This window comes from Panthera pardus, unplaced genomic scaffold (assembly GCF_024362965.1).
Source record: "Panthera pardus isolate Hobbes unplaced genomic scaffold, ASM2436296v1 HiC_scaffold_10, whole genome shotgun sequence".
Classification (NCBI taxonomy): Eukaryota; Metazoa; Chordata; class Mammalia; order Carnivora; family Felidae; genus Panthera; species Panthera pardus.
Genome location: NW_026526655.1, coordinates 72,675,482 through 72,698,141, shown reverse-complemented (window position 1 = coordinate 72,698,141; position 22,660 = coordinate 72,675,482). Strand labels below are relative to the sequence as shown.

The 22,660-nt window shown below is 41.5% G+C and overlaps 1 protein-coding gene across 13 annotated transcripts in view; it reads left to right on the top strand.

Moving 5' to 3' along the window:
- The window catches only part of TANC1 (tetratricopeptide repeat, ankyrin repeat and coiled-coil containing 1), a 239,857-nt gene that overhangs the window by 139,473 nt on the left and 77,724 nt on the right, over positions 1-22,660 (top strand). For 5 of the 13 annotated variants that reach the window (XM_019457149.2, XM_053908383.1, XM_019457172.2 and 2 more), the window contains exons 4-5: positions 10,719-10,823; positions 21,819-21,949. In XM_019457149.2, the coding sequence (XP_019312694.2) occupies positions 10,719-10,823; positions 21,819-21,949 (236 nt within the window). Of the gene's footprint in view, positions 1-10,718; positions 10,824-12,664; positions 12,894-21,818; positions 21,950-22,660 lie in introns of those variants that run through there. The other 8 variants (XM_053908411.1, XM_053908405.1, XM_019457198.2 and 5 more) reach the window with 4 other exon arrangements.

The following is a 22,660-nucleotide window of genomic DNA, read 5'->3' as shown; positions in this document are numbered from 1 at the left end:
TTTAAAGCTGATATATTGAAAGGAATATGGCTCCATCTTGAAACACTGTTTTCCTACTAGATTTAAGTGCCTGAATGGCAATGCACATTTATATCACACGGTGCCTTGTGCATTGGGTGAATAAATAAAGGCTGTCTACCCTTCTCAATGCACTCTTAAAAAAATAAGGTATTTGCAATAAGAAAAAGGAGGCTTATTGAGAGTAATGTTAGGTAACTCTTGTATTTCAATCATCATTAGCAGGTGGCCCATTATTTTCCTCTCACCAGTTTTTTCTTCTGTAGAATTAGCCTGCATTTTCCCAGACCTTACCTGTCTTTAGAGGAGGTTATATACAGTAGTAACAACTCAGGTTGCACTGACTTACTGTCCTCCTCTCCCTACACAAGGCCCCAGGCAGTCATAAAAGTGTTTCTAGAAGTTTCTGGAAGCCCCCCCAAGGGGCAGACCAGAGAAGCTCTTGCTGATGCACTTCTCCTGAAGCCTTGCCTTTCATCAGCTTCCAGTACCCAAGATGTAGAGCTGGCTGGGGAGCCTCTTGCTGCCTTTGTCCATCCCTGGAGTAGAGCCATCTCCAGCAGCATTTTAGGTTTTTATATGCAGTCTCTCCCCTGCTTCTTATAGGAGAAATCCAAGTGATGGACAGCACACTGTGCTTGAAATTGCCCTCACTTTGGGTGGAGGCTTCCTGACTGGGGTTGGTTCATTGTCTGGCTCCTTCCCTCAAAGTGAATCCTCCCAAGAAGCTCTCACTCCTCCCAGGTAGGGTTGTGAGCAGTCCCACCAGCTCACCTGCCCTGCCTCAACTCAGCACAGGACAAAGCAACAAGAGAGGACACCTTCATCCCATTTACAGTGTTTGGTGTTCCCATCGTGCCCTCAGGCCAAATTCCTCCCTTTCTCAGTTCGGACTGTGTCTCTTCCTCCCTCCAACACTTTCCTTTTGGGGCACAGGAGGGAGAGGGTCAAATGAAAGTGCTAAGTATTGTGCCTTTTAAAAATCCCGACTGTGATTTGATCGTTTACCAGAGTTTACCATTTGGGAACTGACTAATTAATGACATTTGCTTACGTGATAAAGCTTCCCTCCCCCAAAGGAGATTCTCTTACTTATCCTTTTTATCATTCCCCTCTTGTTGTGGACATTTCCCAATGTAATATGAAAACCCCAGACCAGATAAAATTGAAAGGAACCTTTTCTGTAAAAGTTCAAGATGCTTAAAAAAGAAAACAAAAACAAAACCCTCTAAAATGATTGATAATACAAAGTTCCACTTTTCATAGTCTCCAGATGTTGTGAAAAATGTAAGACTGCTTTAAATGCAATAAATAGCCTCAGGTGTTCCACATCCCAAATACTGCTTTCATATATATAATTATTTTTAACTGAAACACTCAGAAATGTAAAGTAACCCCTGCCCTTCTGTCTTTCACTGCCTGGAGATAAAGCCCAGTTTGGTTTATTTCTGCCATCCCTTTTTAAAAATATTCCTTATATGGCAGTTTCTAAGCAGCAGAATAGTCAGCTATGTGATTAAAATGTCAAAAAGAGTAGGAAAACTGGCCGCTGGGAAAAGTACATTTGGAGATTTCCATAGGCAGAGGACTGAATGGGAAGCATGCCTGCCTCTGAGGCTGGAGACTGAAGTGATTAAGGGTGGGCTGCTGATCCTCCTCCCAGGCTGACACAGGTCCTGCTGAACTGTGAAAGGAGATGGCAGGAGCTCTTCTTGTGCAAGCTGAGTACTGGATGCCTGTTTAACCTCTTCAGGGCACAATCTGTGTCTCTTTGTCTTAAGAGCCCTTTATCTTTAAAGTCGAGGACCCTTCCCTTGTATCACATAGTAGAGAATGGGAATGGGGGGTGGGGGAATCAGGATGAGGTAAAGGATCCATAGTTACTATGAAATGAGTTATAATTGAGAACAATTCCCATTTATGATTGAGAACATTCTCCATTGGTACCCCAACCATGACCCTTTAGACTCTGCTTAGACCTGAGGGAAGAAGGGTGGTTGGTCCTCCTTAGGGGCCCTGCCCATGGTAGCCTATGCTTTTCTACTTGATACTCTTGGTACCAAAGCATGGCCATGGTCCCAGCCATACCTAGTAAGTATATCGGAATCTTCATTTTTTTAAAGAAGTTCATTTTGTTGGGATGAGCACTGGGTGTTGTATGTAAGCCAATTTGACAATAAATTATGTATTTTTTAAAAAGTTCATTTATTTTGAGAGGGTGAGTAGGGTAGGAGCAGAAAGAGAGAGAGGGAGGGGAGGGAGGGAGATAGAGAATCGCAAGCAGTCTCCACACTGGCAGCATAGAGTCTTACATGGGGCTTGATCTCACAGACCATGAGTTCATGACCTGAGCCAAAATCAAGAGTTGAACCTTAACCAACTGATCCACCCAGGCACCCTTCCTACTGTTTTTTTTTTTTGTTTTTTTGTTTTTTTTTAAGTAATCTCTACACCTAATGTGGGGCTTGAATTTTCAACCCCAAGATCAGGAGTCACATACTGTATCGACGGAGCCAGCCAGGCACCCCTAGCTGATTTTCAAGCTAATACCTGACAGTCTTGTATCATATCATTTCTAAGGAACTCTTGCCTTAAAACATAGTAGCCAAAGTACCATGCTTTCTGCATAATTAGTATGTAGCATTATATTCTGGCTAATTTGCAGGGATTAACCTGATAGGGAAGGGCAAGGGAGATTACTTTAAGGTAGTTTATGCTTGGGAACATTGAGCATTTTACTTTAAACAAAGAGCTGTGTGTAGGGGCACCTGGATGTTCGAGGTCTGCTGTTACCCCAGAGCCTTCTTTGGATCCTCTGTCCCCTTCTTTCTGCCCCTTGCCCCACTTGGGCTAGCGCACGCTCGCTCTCTCTCTCTCTCTCTCTCTCTCCCCCCCCCCAAAAAAAAAAATTAAAATTTTTAAAAAGCTGTGTGTAGAAGGCAGCTGGATAGTAATATCCTTGAGTAAGAGGGTAGTAGGGAGATGGAATTCTCAATTTGGATCTGTTGATAAGGAATGCGGCCACTTCATTTTGGGGGAGTTTTTTTTTTTTTCAGTGGCATAGAAATCAGTGTCATTGTGGTTTAATAGACAGCAATTCAGGTGTAAGATGGGTGTCTGGTGATCAAATGCCTCCTAGTGGGGTAGCCTCTCTTCTCATCATCCTTCAGTCATTCTTATCAGTTGCCCACCACATGGATCCTAGGTGCCCTTTGTCATGGTAGCCCCTTGGGTAGTGGAGGCAGTAACTCTCCTCATTCTGGAGGGTGTTCCTCCTGGTTTGTCTGATTCCTCAGTCCTTTTCTTGTTTCAGTTGGTGTCTTTCAGGACCTTTCCTTGACCTTCTGATTCTAGTTTGTATGTTGGGAGGAACAAAGAAGCTGATTGAAAGTGCCGGATAGGTGTTGAGGTATTGAGGACAGGCTTTGTAATACAGTGGTCAGGGATCTACCATTTCTTTCTTTCTTTCTTTCTTTCTTTCTTTCTTTCTTTCTTTCTTTCTTTCTTTCTTTCTTTCTTTCTTTTTTTTTTTATGTTTATTTTTGAGAGAGAGAGCGAGAGCCAGTGCAAGCAGGGGAGGGACAGAGAGAGAGGGAGGTACAGAATCCGAAGCAGGCTCCAGGCTCCGAACTGTCAGCGCAGAGCACAATGCAGGGCTTGAACCTACAAACCTTGACCTGAGCTGAAGTTGGCTGCTTAACTGACTGAGCCACCTAGGAGCCCCAGGGATCTACCATTTCTTTCAGGGGACGTCCCCAACTGGTTACCTACAGGTCTTTTCTCTTGGTGACTTTCTCCAGAGAAGAATCCTCTAATGTCTCTCTCTGTCATGGTGTGAGTGCTCACTGCCTGTGTTTTCATGGCTAAACGCAGGGGTGCATCTGGGGCCTACCAATCCACATGTGGAATTTTTCTTAATCCCAGTTTTTTAGTTTAGCACTTAAGAGTTTAGCTCGAGTCTCTATGGTCTTGGCATTCAGCCTTTCCAGAGGGAAAACCTCAGCCTCCAGGATGAGAGAGAGAATGCTTCCTAGTTCTGAGGGTCTAATTCTCCCTTCAGTAGATTCTCAAGACCTGATCTTGTGTGCCTTCAGAGGTGCCTTGTGTCCCTGAGGCTAAGCCTTCCTGTCCCCTCCCCCAGTGCTAACCTTTTCTAGTCTGCTCAATTCACTGCTCCTTGGCAAATGGTTTCCCACTTTCAGAAGTTTGGTTTCTTGCCTATGGTGTTCTCCTTTTCCCATTGGTCTCTCAGATCCCTTTACTGCAACTTTAATGATATTTTGAAAAGGAGTGTTCATCTGCTATGTTTAATGGAAAGTGTGCAAAGATTCTCTAATGAGCAGTTGAGAGGAGGAAGGAACAAAACCTCTATAGTTATAAATTTTTCTTATTTTATAGCGTTTTGAGGTTCAGCTGTTTGTGGAAAGCACTTTAAATAAAAGGATCATGTTGAGAGCAGTTGTTTATACAGGCATACCTCATTTTATTGCACTTTGGAGATGTTGCATTTTTGCAAATTGAAGATTTGTGGCAACCCTATCTCCAGCAACTCTGTTGGCACCATTTTTCCAGCTGCATTTGCTCACTTCATGTCTCTGTGTCACATTTTGGTAATTCTCACAGTATTTCAAGCTTTTCCATTACTGTCTTACTGTGAATCTGTGGTCAATGATCTTTGTTAACTATTGTAATTGTTTTGGGGTGCCACGAACCATACCCATATAAGACAGAAACTTAATTGATAAATGTTGGGTGTGTTCTGAATGTTGCACCAATACAACAGTTTTGAAATTAGGCCACTTAATTTAACCCTATAATGTCCTCTAAGTGTTCAAGGGAAAAGAAGAGTCACATGTCTCTCACTTTAAATCAAAAGCTGGAAATGATTAAGCTTAGTGAGGAAGACATATCAAAAACCGAGAAAGCTAGCTTTGGCATCAGATAGTTAGCCAAGCTGTGAATGTAGAGGAAAAGTTCTTGAAGGAAATTAAAAGTGCTACTCCAGTGAACACATCAATGAAAGGAAAGCAAAAACAGCCTTATTGCTGATAGGGAGAAAGTTTTAATGATCTGGATAGAAAATCAAACTAGCCACCACCTTTTCTTAAGCCAAAGGCTAATCCAGAGCAAGACCCTAACTGTTTTCAATTCTGTTAAGGCTGAGAGAGGTGAGGATGCTGTAGAAGAAAAGTTTGATGCTAGCAGAGGTTCGTTCATGAGATTTAAGGAAAGAAGCCATCTTCATAACATAGAAGTATCAGGTGAAGCAGCAAGTGCTGACGTAGAAGCTGCAGCAAGTTATCCAGAATATCTAACTAAGGTCATTACTGAAAGTGGCTACGATAAACAACAGATTTTCAGTGTAGACGAAATCACCTTCTATTGGAAAATCCCACCTAGGACATTCATAACTAGAGAAGAGAAGTCCATGCCTGGCTTTAAAGCTTCAAAGGGGTCAGGATGACTCTTGTTAGGGGCTAATGCAGCTGGTGACTTTAAGTTGAAACCAGTGCTCATTTACCAGTCTGCAAATCCTAGGGTCCTTAAGAATTATACTAAATGTATTCTGCCTGTGCTCTATAAGTGGGACAACAAAGCCTGGATGACAGGACTTCTGCTTCTGTTTACAACATCGTTTACTGAATATTTTTTTAATGTTTATTTATTCATTTTTGAGAGACAGAGTGTGCACAAGCTGGGGAGGGGCAGAGAGAGATAGAATCCAAAGCTGACTCCAGGCTCTGAGCTGTCAACACAGAGCCCAATGCGGGGCTCGAACTCACAGACCACAAGATCATGACCTGAGCCAAAGTCAGACACTCAGCCAACTGAGCCACGCAGGCTCCTTGGTTTACTGAATATTTTAAGCCCACTGTTGAGATCTGCTCAGAATAAGATTGCTTTCAAAATACTTCTGCTCATTTACAATTCCCATGGTCACTCAAGAGCTCTGATAGAGATGTACAACAGGCTTAATGTTGTTTTCATGACTGTTAACATGGTGCTCATTTTGCAGCCTGACCAAGGAGTAATTCCAACTTCTAGGTCGTATTTAAGAAATATGTTTTGTAAGGCTATCAATCCTTCAGATACTGATTCCTCTGATGGGTCGGGCAAAATAAATTGAAAACCTTCTGGAAAGGATTCACCATTCTAGATGTCCTTAAGAATATTTGTGATTCATGGGAAGAGGACAACATATCAACATGAACAGGAGTTTGGAAGAGGCTGATTCCAACCTTCAGCAATGACTTTGAGAGTTCCAAGACTTCAGTAGAGGAAGTAACTACAGATGTGGTGGAAACAGCAAGAGAGCTAGAATTAGAAGTGGAGCCTGAAGATGGGACTGAATTGTTGCAATCTCATGGTACAACTTTAATGGATGAGGAGTTGATTTTTATGGATAAACAGATAGTTTCTACTCCCCATGAAGATACTGTAAATATTGTTAAAATGACAACAAAGGACTTAGAATATTACATAAACTTAGTTGATAAAGTAGTAGCAGTATTTGAGAGGTTTGACTCTAATTATGAATGAAACTTTGTGGGTAAAATACTATTAAACAGCATCACATATAGAGAAATCATTCATGGAAGAGTCAATTGATGTGGCAAACTTCATTGTTGTCTTGTGTTAAGAAATCTCCACAGCTATCATAGCCTTCAGCAACCACCACTGTGATCTGTCCACAGCCATCAACATCAAGGCAAGACCTTCCACCAGCAAAAGGATTACTAATCACTGAAAGCTCGGATGATAGTTGACATTGTTAACAGTAAAGTAATTCTTTAAAAAAAAAAACAACACTATTTATTTTGAGAGAGAGAGCATGTGTGTGAGCCGGGGAGGGGCAGAGAGAGAGAGGAGGGGGGGAGAAAGAGAATCCCAAGCAGGCTCTGGATCTCACAAACTGTGAGATCACGACTTCAGCTGAAATCAAAAGATGCTTTGGACTGAGCCACCCAGGCACCCCAATAAAGTAATTCTTTTTTAAAAAAAATTTTTTAATATGAAATTTATTGTCAAATTGGTTTCCATACAACACCCAGTGCTTATCCCAAGTAATTCTTAATTAAGGTATGTACATTGTTTTTTAGACATAATGCTATTGCACATGTGACAGACTACAGTGTATACATAATTTCATATGCACTAAGAAACAAAAAATTCATTTGACTCAATTTATTGCAAGATCTGCACTATCTCACGTAAGCCTGTATTCATTTCATAATATTCAACTCCTAGTAAAAGGGGTGATCAGAGACAAATAAATATGAATAAAATATTTGTTGACTCTGCTAAGTCCATGGATGACCAGGTGATGGTAGAAGTTTCCCCTGCTCTGGCCTTTTGTAGGACTGCATGTTTTATCTGGGTTTCCCACTTTTATAAGTACTGAGTGGTGGTTGAGTACATGGGCTTCGAACCTGCATGGACCACAGAACTATTTGAATTCCTGTTTTGCCATGTGTGGGCTCTGAGCAACTTGTTTAACTGATTTGAGCTTCGGTTTCCTGACCTAAAAATGGAAATAGTGCTTTTCTCCCAAAGTTATTACCATTGAATGAATTAATGGATGTTAGTGCTTAGCCTTGTGGGTCCACCGAATACACGTTTTATTTCCTTTGGTATATTCTATGTCTCCTTTCCTATCTTGCATCCCTGTTTACTGTGCCAGGCACTGTTCCAATCCTGGGAATCCGTTCCACCTGGTCTCTGCTCTCATGGATGTTCCCCTTGGAGCAGGAGGCTTACGTGTTCATCTTTTAGCTCTGGGGTATTACTGAGGTCCAAGTTGGGGGAGGCTAGGGACCATGTTTGAATCCAGGTTTGCCCAATTCCAGACACTCTGCTCTTAATACCCTCACTCCTCAATGTTGAGTATTTCTTATCATTAGCAATTGACCTATGAACAAAATACAGTCCTAGACAATTGAAAGGATGGGCATTGATGCTTTCTGAAGGCTCGGGATGATGTTTCTGGGTGACGTTGGGGTTCGATGTTCCAATCAGTCATAAAACCATCCATGTGAAACCATTCATATTTCATCCATGTGAAATAGACCACATTTTAAGAGAGTACTTACTGTTAGAAAATATTTTTGAAGGATATGCAGGGTAGGTAGATTGGAGCCTGGAAATAGATCTGATTAGATTTGCTGTTCCTTATACTCTGAAGAGTTAAGGTGAGCAGAAATTTATAGGTGTCTCTTGAGCAATGGCATGCTGGTTGGGGCAGTTTGAATCAGTGGACAATAATAGTAAGGGCTTTACTTCTTTATTAGGGCAGATGATGGGGGAAGAGACGCCAGCCATCTCTTTTACCATAGATAATAGGTCAGGAACCAAAAGTGTAGAAAGGTTCTCATGTTTGTCCTGGTTCCATTTCTTCCTGCCTTGTTAGGGCCCTTTCTTCTAATTTCTGGCTCCTCTACAGCAAATACTTTTTAGTATCCCCTTACCCTCCCCGCCCTCCTCCCCTACCAGTCTTCTCTCCATGCATATTTGTATACAGATATGTGTATTTTTAGATAAAATCTGAATGATGCTTTGTATTCTGTTGTATAGCCTACATCTTCCATTCAGATTGTGAGCAGGTCCTCCCTCTTCCCCCATAAGCATTCCATTTTAACCTTTGAAAAATCCTCTTTCTGACAGGGTTACATAAATTATGGAGATAGCCATGTGATTAAATGCTGCATTAGCCATTTAAAAACCATGGTTTCTAAAGTTTGAAATAATAGCCCTATTTGTCAAGTACCATAAGCTTCTTTGATAACGTAGCCTGTTTTAATCTGTAGTACACTGTAGGTGGCAGGGAGTTGGATTATTTTTATACTGATGTAGATGCTCTTGCAGTAAGCCTTTAGATGGCAGCATCTCTCACCACAAACCATATTCTGACCGGAACTCCTCAGACTCCTAAGACGTTTGACACAGAAGGGTGCTCAGGATGTGCCCGATTCACCACCTCAGTGTGCCGAGACCCCAGAGAGTCGGGGCTATGGCTCAGGGCTGAGCAGGAGGGAGGGCTGTCGACCCATATGCCACTCTTTCCACCATCCAGTCCCTTACTGGTGTGAAATGTTCCCTGCCTTTGTGGCCTTGTTAAAAGCACACTTTAAGGCAACCAAGGAAAATGAGAGTAAAGTGGGTGATTCTGGAACAAATGTGATGTTTGAAAGGAATAAAATAGGTGCTCTTTTTTTAAGTTGCTTTATTTAAATATAATTCACATATACAATTCACTCCAAGTGTACCCTGTAGAAGTTTTTAGTATATTCCTAAGGTCATGCAGCCATCACCACTAATTTTAGGACATTTTTATCACTCCAGAAAGAAGTCTGATACCCCTTAGTCATTAGCCCACAAGCCTGCATATCCCCCAGCTCCTGAAAACCATTCATACTTGGTTTCTATAAATTTATCTATTCAGGGGTGCCTGGGTGGTTCAGTCAGTTAAGCATCCGACTTCAGCTCAGGTCTTGTGGTTCATGAGTTCCAGCCCCTCATCAACCTCTCTGCTGTCAGCACAGAGCCTGCTTCAGATCCTCTGTCCACCTCTCTTTCTGCCCCTTCTCCACTGATTCTCTCTCTGTCTCTCTCTCTCTCTCAAAATAAATAAACTTAAAAAAAATGTTTAAAAAAATAAATAAATTTACCTATTCTGGATAATTCCACACTAGTGGACTCCTACAATATGTGATCTATGGGGACTGGCTTCCTTCCCTTAGCATAGTGTTTCATGCTGTAGCATGAATCAGTACTCCATTCCTTTTTATTGCCCAATAAGATTCCACTGTATGGGATATCACATTTTATAAATAGTTGATGGACACTTGGCTATTGATAGTGCTACTGTGCGCACAAGTATATAAACTTCTGTGTGGACGTGGTGTGAACATAGAGGTGGAATTACTGGGTCATACAATAACTGTTTAACTTCTTGAGGAACTACCAAACTGTTTTCTAAAGTGGCTGCACCTATACATTGCCACCACCAATGTGTGTGAGGGGGTCTATCCGTTCTTACTGAGAATTCCAGATTTTCTGATGATAAGTTGAGGTTGAGGGGGAGGTAAGAGATTGGACTTACGGGCTCTCTTGTGTCCCCAGTTGCCTGCTGCACTGGCCGCTGTGCTTTCCTGAAGGTGCCTCTGTCATGTGCCAAGAAAACCATCGCCTTCTGTGCCCCACACAATTGCCGTGCGTCACCAGTCTGATAAAATGCCTGCTCTCTGTGGTCGCTCAGAGCGTGTTGATCTTTCAGGCTGGCTGTTAGTAATCCTTGCCTCCTGACTTTGGAGATACCAAGCAACCCAACCGTCTTTGTCCCAGTTAGAGACAAATTCCAAATAAAAAACCCTTTGCCAAAAGCTGTCCAGGTTTGAACATGTCAAAATCACTCACTTGATGTACACCAAAGACAGCTGTAGAAACTTCATAGCAAAAGAGCAGCTTTTGTTTTTGTCAGAGTTTACATTCTCGAAACTGAGCTTACCCATTTCTTCTTTGGCAGCTCAGACTGGACATTCCCGTGTCTGTACTGAAATGACCGTGTGTGTATTCAAGGGAGGAGAAGGGGCCGGCTCTTCCTTTAGGCATATTTGGGTCCTGGTGAGGACACACACTGTACATTCTGAAGCTTTGTTTGCGTCTGGAAAAAATTAGCCACACTCAGATCTTTTCCACTGCAGGACCCGTCAGGAAGCCCAAGTATGTGGAAAGCCCCAGAGTGCCTGGAGATGCAGTTATAATACCGTTCAGAGAAGTGTCCAAGGCAGCAGAGCCCAATGAGAATGGTAAGAATGTGTTTTCAATAATTCCCCCCTCCTAAAGATTTTACATAATGATACTCCATTTCTGAGTGAAACTTGAGTGCCTCTTGTAGGAGGAAGCTTTGCCAAACTGAATGTATTTGGGAGATTTTTTTCCCCTTGGGCAGTTATACAGACCTGTTTAGCTAATGTAAATTCTTGGAGTTATATACACAGTATAGGAATAGTTGAGTGGTTGCATATGCATTGTTTAAGGGTTGAGTCTTCTTTCCTCTCAATTTTGACCTCCCCGGCTTTGGGGGTGGGGGGGGGGGGTAGGTGGGAATAAGGAAAGCCCGCCAGAAGATTGCTTCCGGTGCTTTTTTGTTTTTGTTTTTTTTTTTTGCTACTCCGTCATTTTAGAGTATTCAACAGGCTTTGGCTGAAAAGCTAGCACTTTCACTAGACAGGTTTATGATAACTAGCTTTCTTAAAAGCATTTGATAGCTTTTGAAAGTTTTTTTTTTGTTTTTTGTGGTTTTTGTTTTGTTTTGTTTTGTTTTGTTTTTTAGATCTAAAGTTGTTCTTCAGGGAATGTTGAAGTAAGAGCCGAAAAAAAAAAAAATCCAAATTAATTGAAATCTTTAGTGGAGATATTTTATATATTTCTTTTTTCCTAGATCTGGAAACATGTCTAACAGACATTACAAATGATAGCATTTCATAAATGTATCCAGAGTTCTGTATTTTTTTTTTAATCAGTTTGGGAATTTACCTGTTCTTTTCTGGGGGTAGCAGAGGCTCCCCAAGTCACAACTCTGTGGGCTTTAATTTGAATGTTTTGAACTTGTATCTCATTTTCCTGCAGAAACTTGTGGTTAGGAATCCTGGCCCATCTGGAGAAGCCCATTCTATCTTCAATGTCAATACTTTGTCATACAATGTCACAAACAACATCAATAGTTTGTGTAGTAATGCTGAAAGAGAAAACTCCCCCATATTTCTACTGTGGGACATCTGGCATTTTCCTTGCCCCAATTGTGGGTAGTCAGGAATATAGCTCTTTGATGTTGTAACTGCTGTGTGTGCATTTTGTGTTTCTGCTGATATATAGTATGGAGTGGTACAGAGGAGGATATGGTAGGAAAATGGAATAGGATGGTGGTGAAAATAAACCTAAAAATGAGCTAAGAGGAGGAATTGGCAGAAGATAAAAATAAGAAGAGTTTAGGATGAGTGGGAGATGAGACAGGGCCAGGAGCTGGGCATTCTGGGCAGGGAAGAGATACTGCTGCCTGTGTGTTAGCATGAGAAATTTTACCCTTTCCCTTCTGTCCAGGTATCTAGCTGTTTGGTTTGGGTAAGAGGTTTACACTAAGACTTGTGCTGAGGAGGGACAAGGGTGCCATGGGAGTGGTGGTAAAGAGGGGAGAGTCCCCAGTGGTGTGTGGTTAGGATGGCCATCCTACAGACATGAAGACTCTCTTGGTGGTGAATTCACGTGTGCAGGGTGTCTACTTTTAGATCTGTTCTGTCATTTCTGTTCTGGGGGTTGAAAGGAAAATAAAAACCTGATCCTTTGAAGTGAATATCAATAATCAAATTTGCCAAGCTGTTTGCCCATTTCAGAACAAGCCTCCCGTTACCCTCATCACCACCCGCCAGAGCCTTTGAAGTTCTGGTAAACGCCCTTGGTGTTTTGGCTGGCCAAACACGGCCATGATGTTACCTTTCTCTCCCTGGGGGGGGGAATATCGCGGAGGTCCTGTTCTGTTGAGAGTTTAGGACTCCTTCTGGGATACGAATGGAGGAGAAATTTAAGAATTGTATTGGGCAAAGAAAAGATGTTATAAATAGCTCCCATTGTCAACTTTTCTCCTCTTGCCCAAGGCAGAATTGGCTGTCGTTCTTGGGGGGGAGGAGGCATTCTCGTGCCTGGCTGCCAGGTGAGCTAATTCAAGCGTAAAGATTGATATTGCTCCCGCAGCCTGCATTTTGCATGTGCCCTCACTGCTGAGACCCTAGCTCTCAGATTCAGCATCGTCAGTCTCCTAGCGGGCTGAAGTTTTGACATACCAAGTGGCTGTGAACATGGACCAGAAGTTTTGTCTACAGGTAGGGTACATTTTCTTCTTTTTAAGTGTCCAGAAAAAGAGAAAGAGGTAAAGTTGATGTTTGTAATCATGTGGCCTTGTGTGGATAGCCATGAAGGTGGTGGAAGCCCCAGCAGTTAGCTGTTGGTTCCTGAGAAAGTGGTCGCTTAACACAATTTAGCTTGGCAATTAGTAAAGGATGGTGTATTTTGTAATCCCCATGGAATCCTTTACATTTCAATAGCGTTAATTAAGTCTGCCATATTAAAGTGTAAATTTTATGTCCAGGTCAGTGAACCTAAAGGAGAGGCTGGAGCAAACTAAAACTAATTGAGTTTGGGTATTAACCCAAGCATGTACTGATGTATGGTGGACAAACCCTAATTTCTAGGGTTTAATATCAAACATCATCACTTAAATTTTAATTCAAAACTTGGTCTTACACTTTTCATATTTTCTTTGGGATTTTTTTTTTTTAAATATCTTAAAATGCGTTTTTGGATGCTGTTAATAACAAACAGCTCTTTGTGAAATGGTTTTGAAATTTCCCGTAGGCTCATGAAATATCAGGTTACTACTGAATATTTGAAATACCCTTCCCAGACTAAGCTGCCTCGTTTTATGGTTTAGCTACATAAATTCTTGATTCTTAGCTGTTTGAAATTTAAATCAAAGTAAAACAAAACCAACGAGCACTTTGAATTTGTTCATTAACTTGTAAGTAATTATGATTATGTGAAATTGCATATTTTAGCTACCTGAGGAGTGGGTTATATGATATGGACAGATGAATATTTTTATTATATACCAAGAATCTATTAAAGTTTACATTCACCTGGAAACATCTTTAGAAAAAGATACTTTAATATTTTAAAATATTTTGGAAAAATAGCATTTTCTACTCTGGGAAAAAAGAGTGACTTAATGAGCTCCTCAAACAGAATACAATCCCCTTTTTCCTGTCAAATGGTTCTAATAACCTGTGTGTGTCATACAGAATATGGTCTTTACAAATAAGCTTCCTATTGCTAAACCAACATATTGTTTACGGGGAGAATGTCATTTACCCACAAGACAATACTTCTGCCTTAAGGGGGAAAAAAAAACCCAGATAAATTAGAGAGGATTATTAAATTATAATAGGATTCGCAGCTATGTTTCTTTGAATTAGGGGCAACCATAATCCGTTTAGGTTTGCTTCCAACTGTCATTAGCTACTTGAGCAAGCTTTGATGGGGAGGGGTGAGAAAATTTTAGTCTAATGAGTCATTGCTTGGTGAAGATCAGTCTCAAAACATGATGAAACTTCTCACCTGGCAGTATAGTTAGGAAGTAAAATGAGCACGTATGAAACAGCAGAATAATTACATGCACAACTATCTTGGGGGGAGTAAGGCTTTTTTTTTAGATTTGTTTAAATACTGGTGCCTGATGTTTTTGATTATTTCAGATGTTCAAAAAGATGTAGAGAATGAAAAGCTATAAAGAACATGGCACCTATCTACCTACTACTCAGTTTAAGAAATAAAACATAACTATATTTCCTCCTGATCATATTCCCCTTCCTTTACCAAGAGGTAACCTTGCTTCTGCTAATTTAATTTTCAGCCTCTTAGAATAGTGGTAGGCCATTTGACCAATAGTTGAATAAGGTTTTAGTTAGATGAAAGCATAGAAGGAAGATGTGCCTTGTATGTGCTATGGAAGAGAGATTAGAGGTAGAGTATCCATTCATTCTGCATTTCCTTAAATAAATATTAATTAAATTCTGATGCTGTGAAATGCACTATGTTGGATGCTCTTTGAGATGGGCTATCAAGCATAGGTTCTTATTTCATGGAGCCTTAGAGTCTGGTTGGGGTTTAAAGACCTATATATGCAGAGTGACTGTAACAGGAGAGGGAAGTAGTGTTGACTAATCCAAGCTGGTGTTGGGTGCCGGTGGGAGAGCTGAGCTGGGAAAGACTTGATTGCCTTAAGATTTACCTAGCAACAAAGTATAGAATGCAGTGGGGCACAGAAGAGACTAGGGTCGGGGAGATGGTTAGGAAGAGATGTCAGTAGTTAGGTAAGACAGAGTAAGATCTCAAATGAGAACAGGATCAGGAAAGAAGGGGTGATGAGTAGGAAGATTCTTGAGAAATTGCATGGACCTGGGAGCTGAAGACACAAAGATGATGACTTCAAGGCTTTGAGGTGACGTTAAGATGGCACTGAAAGAGAGGGAACCATCCGTTTTGGTTTGAGTTCAGTTTCAGGCACGTTGAGTTTGAGATGCTGGTGGAACATGTAGGCACCGGTGCCCACTGAACGATTGGAAACTCAAACTGGGTGTGAAGGAAAAGTTCTGGGTATGAGCTTGACTTCCTTTTGTTTGGAGGGAATGTGATGGAACGAGATGTGTTAGACTGGGAAAAAGGCCACTGAGAGGAGAGGACTGAGAAACTTTGGTATTTTATTCATGAGCTGTGAATTGGCTGAAAGAGGCACCAGCAAAAGGGTAGGATAAGAATCCTCAGGACCACACAGTAATTCTGAAAACCATGGATTTCCTCTCTGAGTGTCTGTTATGACAGTTGCCACTTTCCTCCTTGGAGGACAGAGTATTTGCAAGGTCAAAAACTATAGGAAAGTCAAAAGAGGAGATTGGTCATTTAAAAAGAAAAATATCACCGTGCCTTACAGGGCTGTTTCAGGAGGTTTGTGAAGGTGAGTGAATTTAAGTTGCAGGTAGGTGAAAGGGAAATGCAACTGGTGAGGATAAACCATTGCCTTTTTACCCCAAGGCTTTGAGCAAGTAAGGGAAGATGAGAGATCAGTTAATAGGTTGAGAGGCGTACATACACTAGTTTTTAATGATTTTAAAGGAAAGGGAGAACTTAGTATAGTTGAAGACTTAAAGTAGAGGTTCTCAAGGTATGGGCTGTGGACTTAGGAGCATCCCCAAGACCTTTACAGGGGTCTATGAAGTCAAAACTCTTTCCATAATGATATTAGGAATATACTTCCATTTCTCTTGCATTGACATGTGCACTGATGGTACAAAAGCAATTATTGGTGAGACTTCTGATGCCTCAGTGTGCATCGAGGTAGGGCCATCTGCTGTACTAGAGCTAGGAGTGGTATTTTTCACCACCATGCATTAGTATTAAAAATAATAACTCACTGGGTAACATCCCTGACAAAGTACTGAAAATAACAAATGTTACTAAATCTTGACCTTGACTGATCTTGTTAATAGTCTGTGTGATAAAATGGGAAGTCCCCATAAAGCAAGTCTGCTGCATGCTGAAGTATGATGGTTGTCCCAGAGAAAACCACTTGTGTGGCTGTTTGAATTGCAAGCTGACCTAGCCACTTTTTTTAATGGAACACCATTTTTACTTGAAAGAATGACTGGCAAGCCAGAGTTATTCAGAATTGGGTATTTGACACAACATTTTCTCAAAAAAGAACAAAATGAGCACGTCCTTTCAATTAAAAAATAAAACTGACAGGGATTAGTTGCCAATGATAAAATTTGACCTTTCAAGTGAAAAATCCGGGTTTTGGGATTTGCACTGGTCACGTTGAGTTTGATGGCTTCTCAGGACTTTTCATTTGAGATGAGATATTAATGAATGTGATATTTTGGTATTGTATAATAAATGTGTCAGCACTTATAGGATCTGCAAAACTAATATTTTCCAAATCATCCGATGCACGATGTTAAGAAATCATGCATGGCTAACTAAGTCCATTTGAAGCTTATAACAGATCATGGACTTTTATTGTAACAGAGTGCAAAAAGTATATTGATACGGATTCAAAGTCAAAACTAGAACTAACCTTTAAGAAATTGCTACTTGTCAAGTTTTGGTGAGGTATCAGAGAAGAATGTAATTAACTGAGAAGGTTCCTCCCTTTCCCAGCTGCATATCTCTCTGAGGCCACACATCTTCACATGCTTCACCCAAAAGAACATATCACAACAGATTAAATGCAGAAGCAAACGTGAGAATCTAGCTGTCTTCTGTTAAATCAGACATGAAAAAGAATTTGCAAAAGTGTAAAACACTGCCATTCTTGACTTTGAAAATATTTTGGGGGTGCCTGGCTGTCTTGGTCAGTAGAACATGTGACTCTTGATTTGGGGGTTATAAGTGTGAGCCTCACGTTGAGTGTAGAGATTAAAATCTTTGGGAAAACACTTTTTTAAATGTTTTTATTTATTTTTGAGAGAAAGAGAGAGCACAAGCAGGGGAGGGTCAGAGAGAGAGCGAGACACTGACCCTGAAGCAAGCTCTGGGCTCTTCAGCTGTCAGCACAGAGCCCTATGTGGGGCTCGAACTCAGCAACCACGAGATCATGACCTGAGCCGAAGCTGGATGCTTCACTGACTGAGCCACTCAGGCGCCCCCCCCCCCCCAAATATTTTTTATTAAAAATGTTTAGCATGTAAGTTTTACTAACTTAGAATGGATTAACATTGATTCTTAAAAATTCTTAGTTTTAATTTCTAATGTGATAAACATCAATAATTCATATATGCCAAAGCTCTTTGGAGTCCTCGTTTTTAAGAGTGTGACAAAAAGTTTGAGAACCACTGGCTGTGAGGAAGGAAAAGAAGACGGTGAAAATTTTTTAAAAAGATGAGAAAATTGATCCAGAGTCCGATAGTTATCTAGACTTGAGAGGATGAGGATTTGATAAGTGGCGGTATGACTGGAAAGAAAAAGGCTAATTCAGGAGACATTTTGAAAGAGGAAGTGGTAAGATTTGGTGACAGTTTCAATATGGGGTGAATGAGGTGGAGTGCTTAAAGACAACTTGTGCAATAACTATGTTTTTGTATTAAGGACTAGAAGCCAATTATTGACAGAGTCAGCTCAGGTTCACGGATAGATGCTCCTCTATAAATAACTGTTTTTGTAAATTCAATTTTGTAAATTGATTTTGGCTCAGGTCATGATCTCGTGGTTTGTGGGATCATGCCCCATGTCAGGCTCTGTGCTGACAATGTGGAGTCCGCTTGGGATTCTCTCTCTGCTCACACACAAGCATATGCGTGTGCTCGCTCTCTCTCGCTTTCTGAAATAAACTTAAAAATAAAAATGAAAGCAGTTAAGTGTGGGCCAACGTGGAACAGTTTGATAATTAGAAAAAGGAAGGAAATTTGTTGTCATGAAGGAATAGTGAGTTCATAGAAAGTTAAATAAGGCAGAAGAATCATAAAAAACTATGTTTAATAGGTAAGAAAAATACAAGCACGTTGAATATAGATAGGAATCCATGACACCAGAAAATGAAATAATAGTGAGAAAGTGGGCTCTTGGTGTTAAAATTGGTAGAAATAATGACCAATTTTGATATCACATCTTATTTCAAAGATGCTTGGTGTGTAAGGTATTTTCTCATTTTTTTCATCTTCTTTATTATTATTATTATTATTATTATTATTATTAAGCTCACAACCTATAAGAAGTGGGTTATGGCTACTTCCCTCATGAAGAAATTGAGGGTTACAGAAGTTCACGCTGTAAGTGGTCCAGAATAGTTTTGGCCAGGAGAAGTCCTTTCTTCTGAGACTGTAGGGAAGGATAAGGGGATGGTTATAAGGGGCACAAGTGGATTTGAAGTGAGGATGGTGGTAATTGGGAAGGTGGTCCATTTATGGACCATACCTGAGGGTTGGTGTCCCAAACGTAGTCCAACAAGGTGTGGATAGTTAACAAGAGACAAGAAGTGACCTGAAAAATTCTCTTTGCCTTCCTCCACTTGGTTATTTCATAATGGTGTCCTGTTGAAGATTCCATGAAAACATTACTGGGAAGGAATATCACTCCCCATTTGTCTAATAGAGTCCCAGGAAGTATGAGGCCAATTATCCTTTCAACTCCAAATGCAGCCATCATAAATTCCTTGGATATTTAAATCTGTGAGATATAAAGTGTTGCTAAGAGATGATGTCTCTCTAGTACTTATCCCACTTGTTTTGGGTAAGGTACACCTATTATTGATGAGTGATTTAGTATTAACTACATGAATGAAAATACTTGCCATTTAGAGTATCCCGTTGGATTTTGGTTTGGAGATAATTTTGTAGTAAGAATTAGTTCCAAGAACATCTTATCTTACTGTTCAGATCTCAGTATTTGGTGATCGGCTGTGGAAGTAGAAATTCATTTTAATTTCACAGTCTAGTATACCAGCGTGAGTTCCCAGGCAACTCATCTCTCCAAAAATGGCACCATCACTCTTCACCCAGGGGTCCTTCTGCCAGAATGAAAAGTTCAGCCAGAGAGAAAGCTCTGTGCATTAGGGAGGGGAAAATGCAGACGGCTTGACATGGATTGAGGAATTCAGACTGAAGAGGGCTTCTGAGGGGAAGGTCACTAGAATGACATTTGAGAAGAGAGAATTATATGAAGAGACAGTTGGGAAGCTTTTGGACGAAATGAAATTGCAGTGGCTTACTGGATGCTAAACTTGAAATAAAGGACATCTATTCATCCCGATTCCAGGTCAGGTTTGAGAACTTTAGGGGCATTCAAATCCAGGTTGAATGGATAGGAGAACAAGTTGTTCATGAATTTGGAGGTGTCCTGTCAATTTAGACATTAAACCTGGAATTGCCATAGCTCCCAGCTTGTGGGCAAGGTTTAGATGAGGAGTTAATTGTCTTTGCATAAATACATATGTTTTAATGAAAACCTTGACAGTCTGGGGTGTCTGTCTACAGACACAGTGTGGAGGCAGCATTGACTCCTCGGGGGGTAACCCCCCCTGCCAAGGACCTACATGGGTTACAGGGTCTTGGAAGGAGCCCCACGTGAGCGATAGGCCGTGGCCTTGTTTGTCGTCAGGGTAAATTTTGTGGCAGCCAAGCCTGTGCAGCTGTTCTCTGTGCCTCCACAGCAGCTGCCAACTGGGAGTAGTTTCTGGCACTTTCCCTGGAGTTTCAGGTCGAACCAGAAGCTAGACATTCAGACATTCAAGGGCACAGTCACAATTTGGTAGCCGTATAGAGATTGTTTTGAAAGGCAAGGGGGACGTGTAGTAGAAAAACTGCTGAGTTCTGGCCCCTTACCCTCTTCTTTCCCTTTCCATCTGCATCCTGTTCTCTCCCTTTGGTCCAGCTGCCACCTGAGATAAAATAGCTGCCCTGTCTGAGCTTTGGGGCGAGGCTGTTCTGAAGTGTTCTGATCCTGTTCTGAAGTGGTTCAGCCCTTGGGTGTGCCTGGGTTTTACTGATTTGGTTTAGTTCCTGCCGCCTTTTCCCAAATGCCCAAGTGCCTTGGGAATCAAAATGTGGTTGGAAATCTCTGGTGGGAAGGGGCCTTTTGTAGAGTGGCCTTCTGGGTGTGGTTGACCCACCCTGGGGTGCTCTTTTACTCTGTTGGCTTGTGGCCGCTACCCCTTCCTGTTACAGGTTTAACACAAATGATCTAGAAACATGCGGGCACTCTTAACCCAGAACAATCAGCCTTGGTTCTTTTACCCCTGTGGTTTTCTAGAGCAACTAAAAAACATCTAGGCTGGCAAACAGCAATTCTTACCACACACATTGGGAGTTTTGAGAGTAAGCAAGGGGTGGGATCCTTTTCCTTCCTTGAAGATACGACCAGCCTGGTTTTCCTTGTAGCTGCTATCCTGGGAGCATGACTGAGCAAAACTGATATGTGAGTGAGGATAATACAGATGGTCTTCTCAGCTCTACTTGTTTTGATTTTTGCGGTTCCTTAAAGAAAGCAAAGTTAGCATTGAACTTTGGTGGTGGAATTGTAGCTCAAAGGTAACACTGCTGTTTTGTTCTTTCCTCATGTTATCTTTCTAAGACTCACCTGCAGATTTCCACGTCTAGGAAAAATTGGTTCATGAATGTATAGGTCTGAGTCTCTAGACAATTAACAGAAAAGAACAAAACATTGAGTGAGAGTATTACAGGTTGCATATTGCTTTTTAAGTTCTAACATCTGTAAGCAGAGTTTGCTTTATATGTTTTTTGTTTTTTTAATTCCCTGATGGATGCTGATTTAAAAATACAGGAAAGGTGTTAGAATGGTGTGAATATCATTTCGTCACCCTTAATTAAGTTCCCTTAAGCCTTTGGATACAAGGTTAACCTGTAGCTCAACATTTAAACCCAACAACAGAATGTGTTTAAGTGGGAAAAATAAGATGGCCAGCCGGTCAGGGAGGCCAGAGGAAGGACAGGTTCTAAGCATGCCCTGTGACCTTCAGGTTAACTGTGCTTCCAGCATTACTGTGGAGTGTGCTGAGAACACAGCCTGATTTTTCTACATCCCCATGTAAACAGCAGAGTGTATTCTTGGGCCTGGTCCCCTGGGACACATTTTGCTGGGTTTTAAAATCTTTGTTTCAGAGTGGATTCCTGACGATTGACCCCTGAGTTGGAGTTCTGGCTTTGACTTTTGACTACAGTGGGAATGGGGTATGCACAGGACATTTCCACCAAAGTAGTAATGCCCCTGTCTTGGTTAATGAGAGCTGAGCTTTCAGTTGTACCCCAACATTTAAGTAGCCGAGGTCTCTGCCGGTATGCCACTGGGGTTTAACTTTATTTCAGCCTCTTGTGGGCGTTGGCCACCCTATGCTTTTAAAGAGTTAAGATGAAGGGCAGGCCTCTTTCTGCCTTTAGTGTCTGATGTATCCCTTTTTCACAGGACCTGGAAATAGGAATTGCTATCCTATAATCACACTGTGTTCTGATTCAGGTCAAATATTTCACTCTTTGCACTTGGAGTTTCTCTTTTACTGTTTTCTTAACCTGTCACAGCCTCTTAATTAGAATGTATTGCTTGAGGACAGGCAGCATTGTCAAACTTTGTGCATTTTATAAAAATACACAAAAGCCCCAGACAAGCAGCTGCAGCGCGGACTCCTCCAGATGCAAACCTGAAATTCCCCAGAGGGGCATCTTCATTGTTTTCTCTCTTTGTTCCAGAAGCAAAGGCCGATAATGAACCGAGCTGTTCTCCGGCAGCTCAAGAACTGTTGACAAGGCTGGGATTTTTACTGGGAGAAGGGATCCCAAGTGCCACACACATAACCATTGAAGAAAAAAATGAAACCATGGTAATGCCTGAGGAAGACCCTGCATGTCCTACCTGCTCAGAGGATGAACGAAGGCATAACCGTCTTCTCCCCCTCTCTGAGTGAGGAAGTCCCTGTTCAGTCCATGAGTCTGGGCTGTTGTGTATTGAAGTTTACTTCGACAGTTTGTGATTTCTGCAGTGGGGAGGTGGGGAGAGGCAGAAGGGCGCAGAACTGAAGAAAATGTCCACATTAACCTTCAGGTCACTACCCAGGCAAGGGTAGCTAAATGAATTTAAGTGGCTGCAAGAATCTCCTAGTCATGATACTACTTTTATCTTTATAACACCATTCTTCTCAGCTGGCTGCTTTGGGATGTGCTTTCCTGCGCTTTTTCGTGGTGGGGGTTTTGGAGGGTCAGCGGGGTGAGGAAAAGATTTGTAGGAGATGAGGCAGAGACAAAATAAGAGGAGATCAAATGGTTCCTGCATGGGAGAGCACACTGCATCCTAGTGAATGGCAGCCTGCCGCTTCCCATTTGAGATGTATATGTCTGCATGGCCGTGAGGGGCCAGAGCCTCTGCCCCCTGGGAGGGTCTTTGCCAGGGTATCACACACTGATTGAGATTGCAGTGGCCATCAGCCTCCTTGCCCTGACCGCAGAGCCCATAAATCTTCAGGAATTGAATCAGGCTGCAGTGCTCGTGAAACATTACAAAAACAGAGTTCCCAGATTTTCCGTACAGAGGTCAA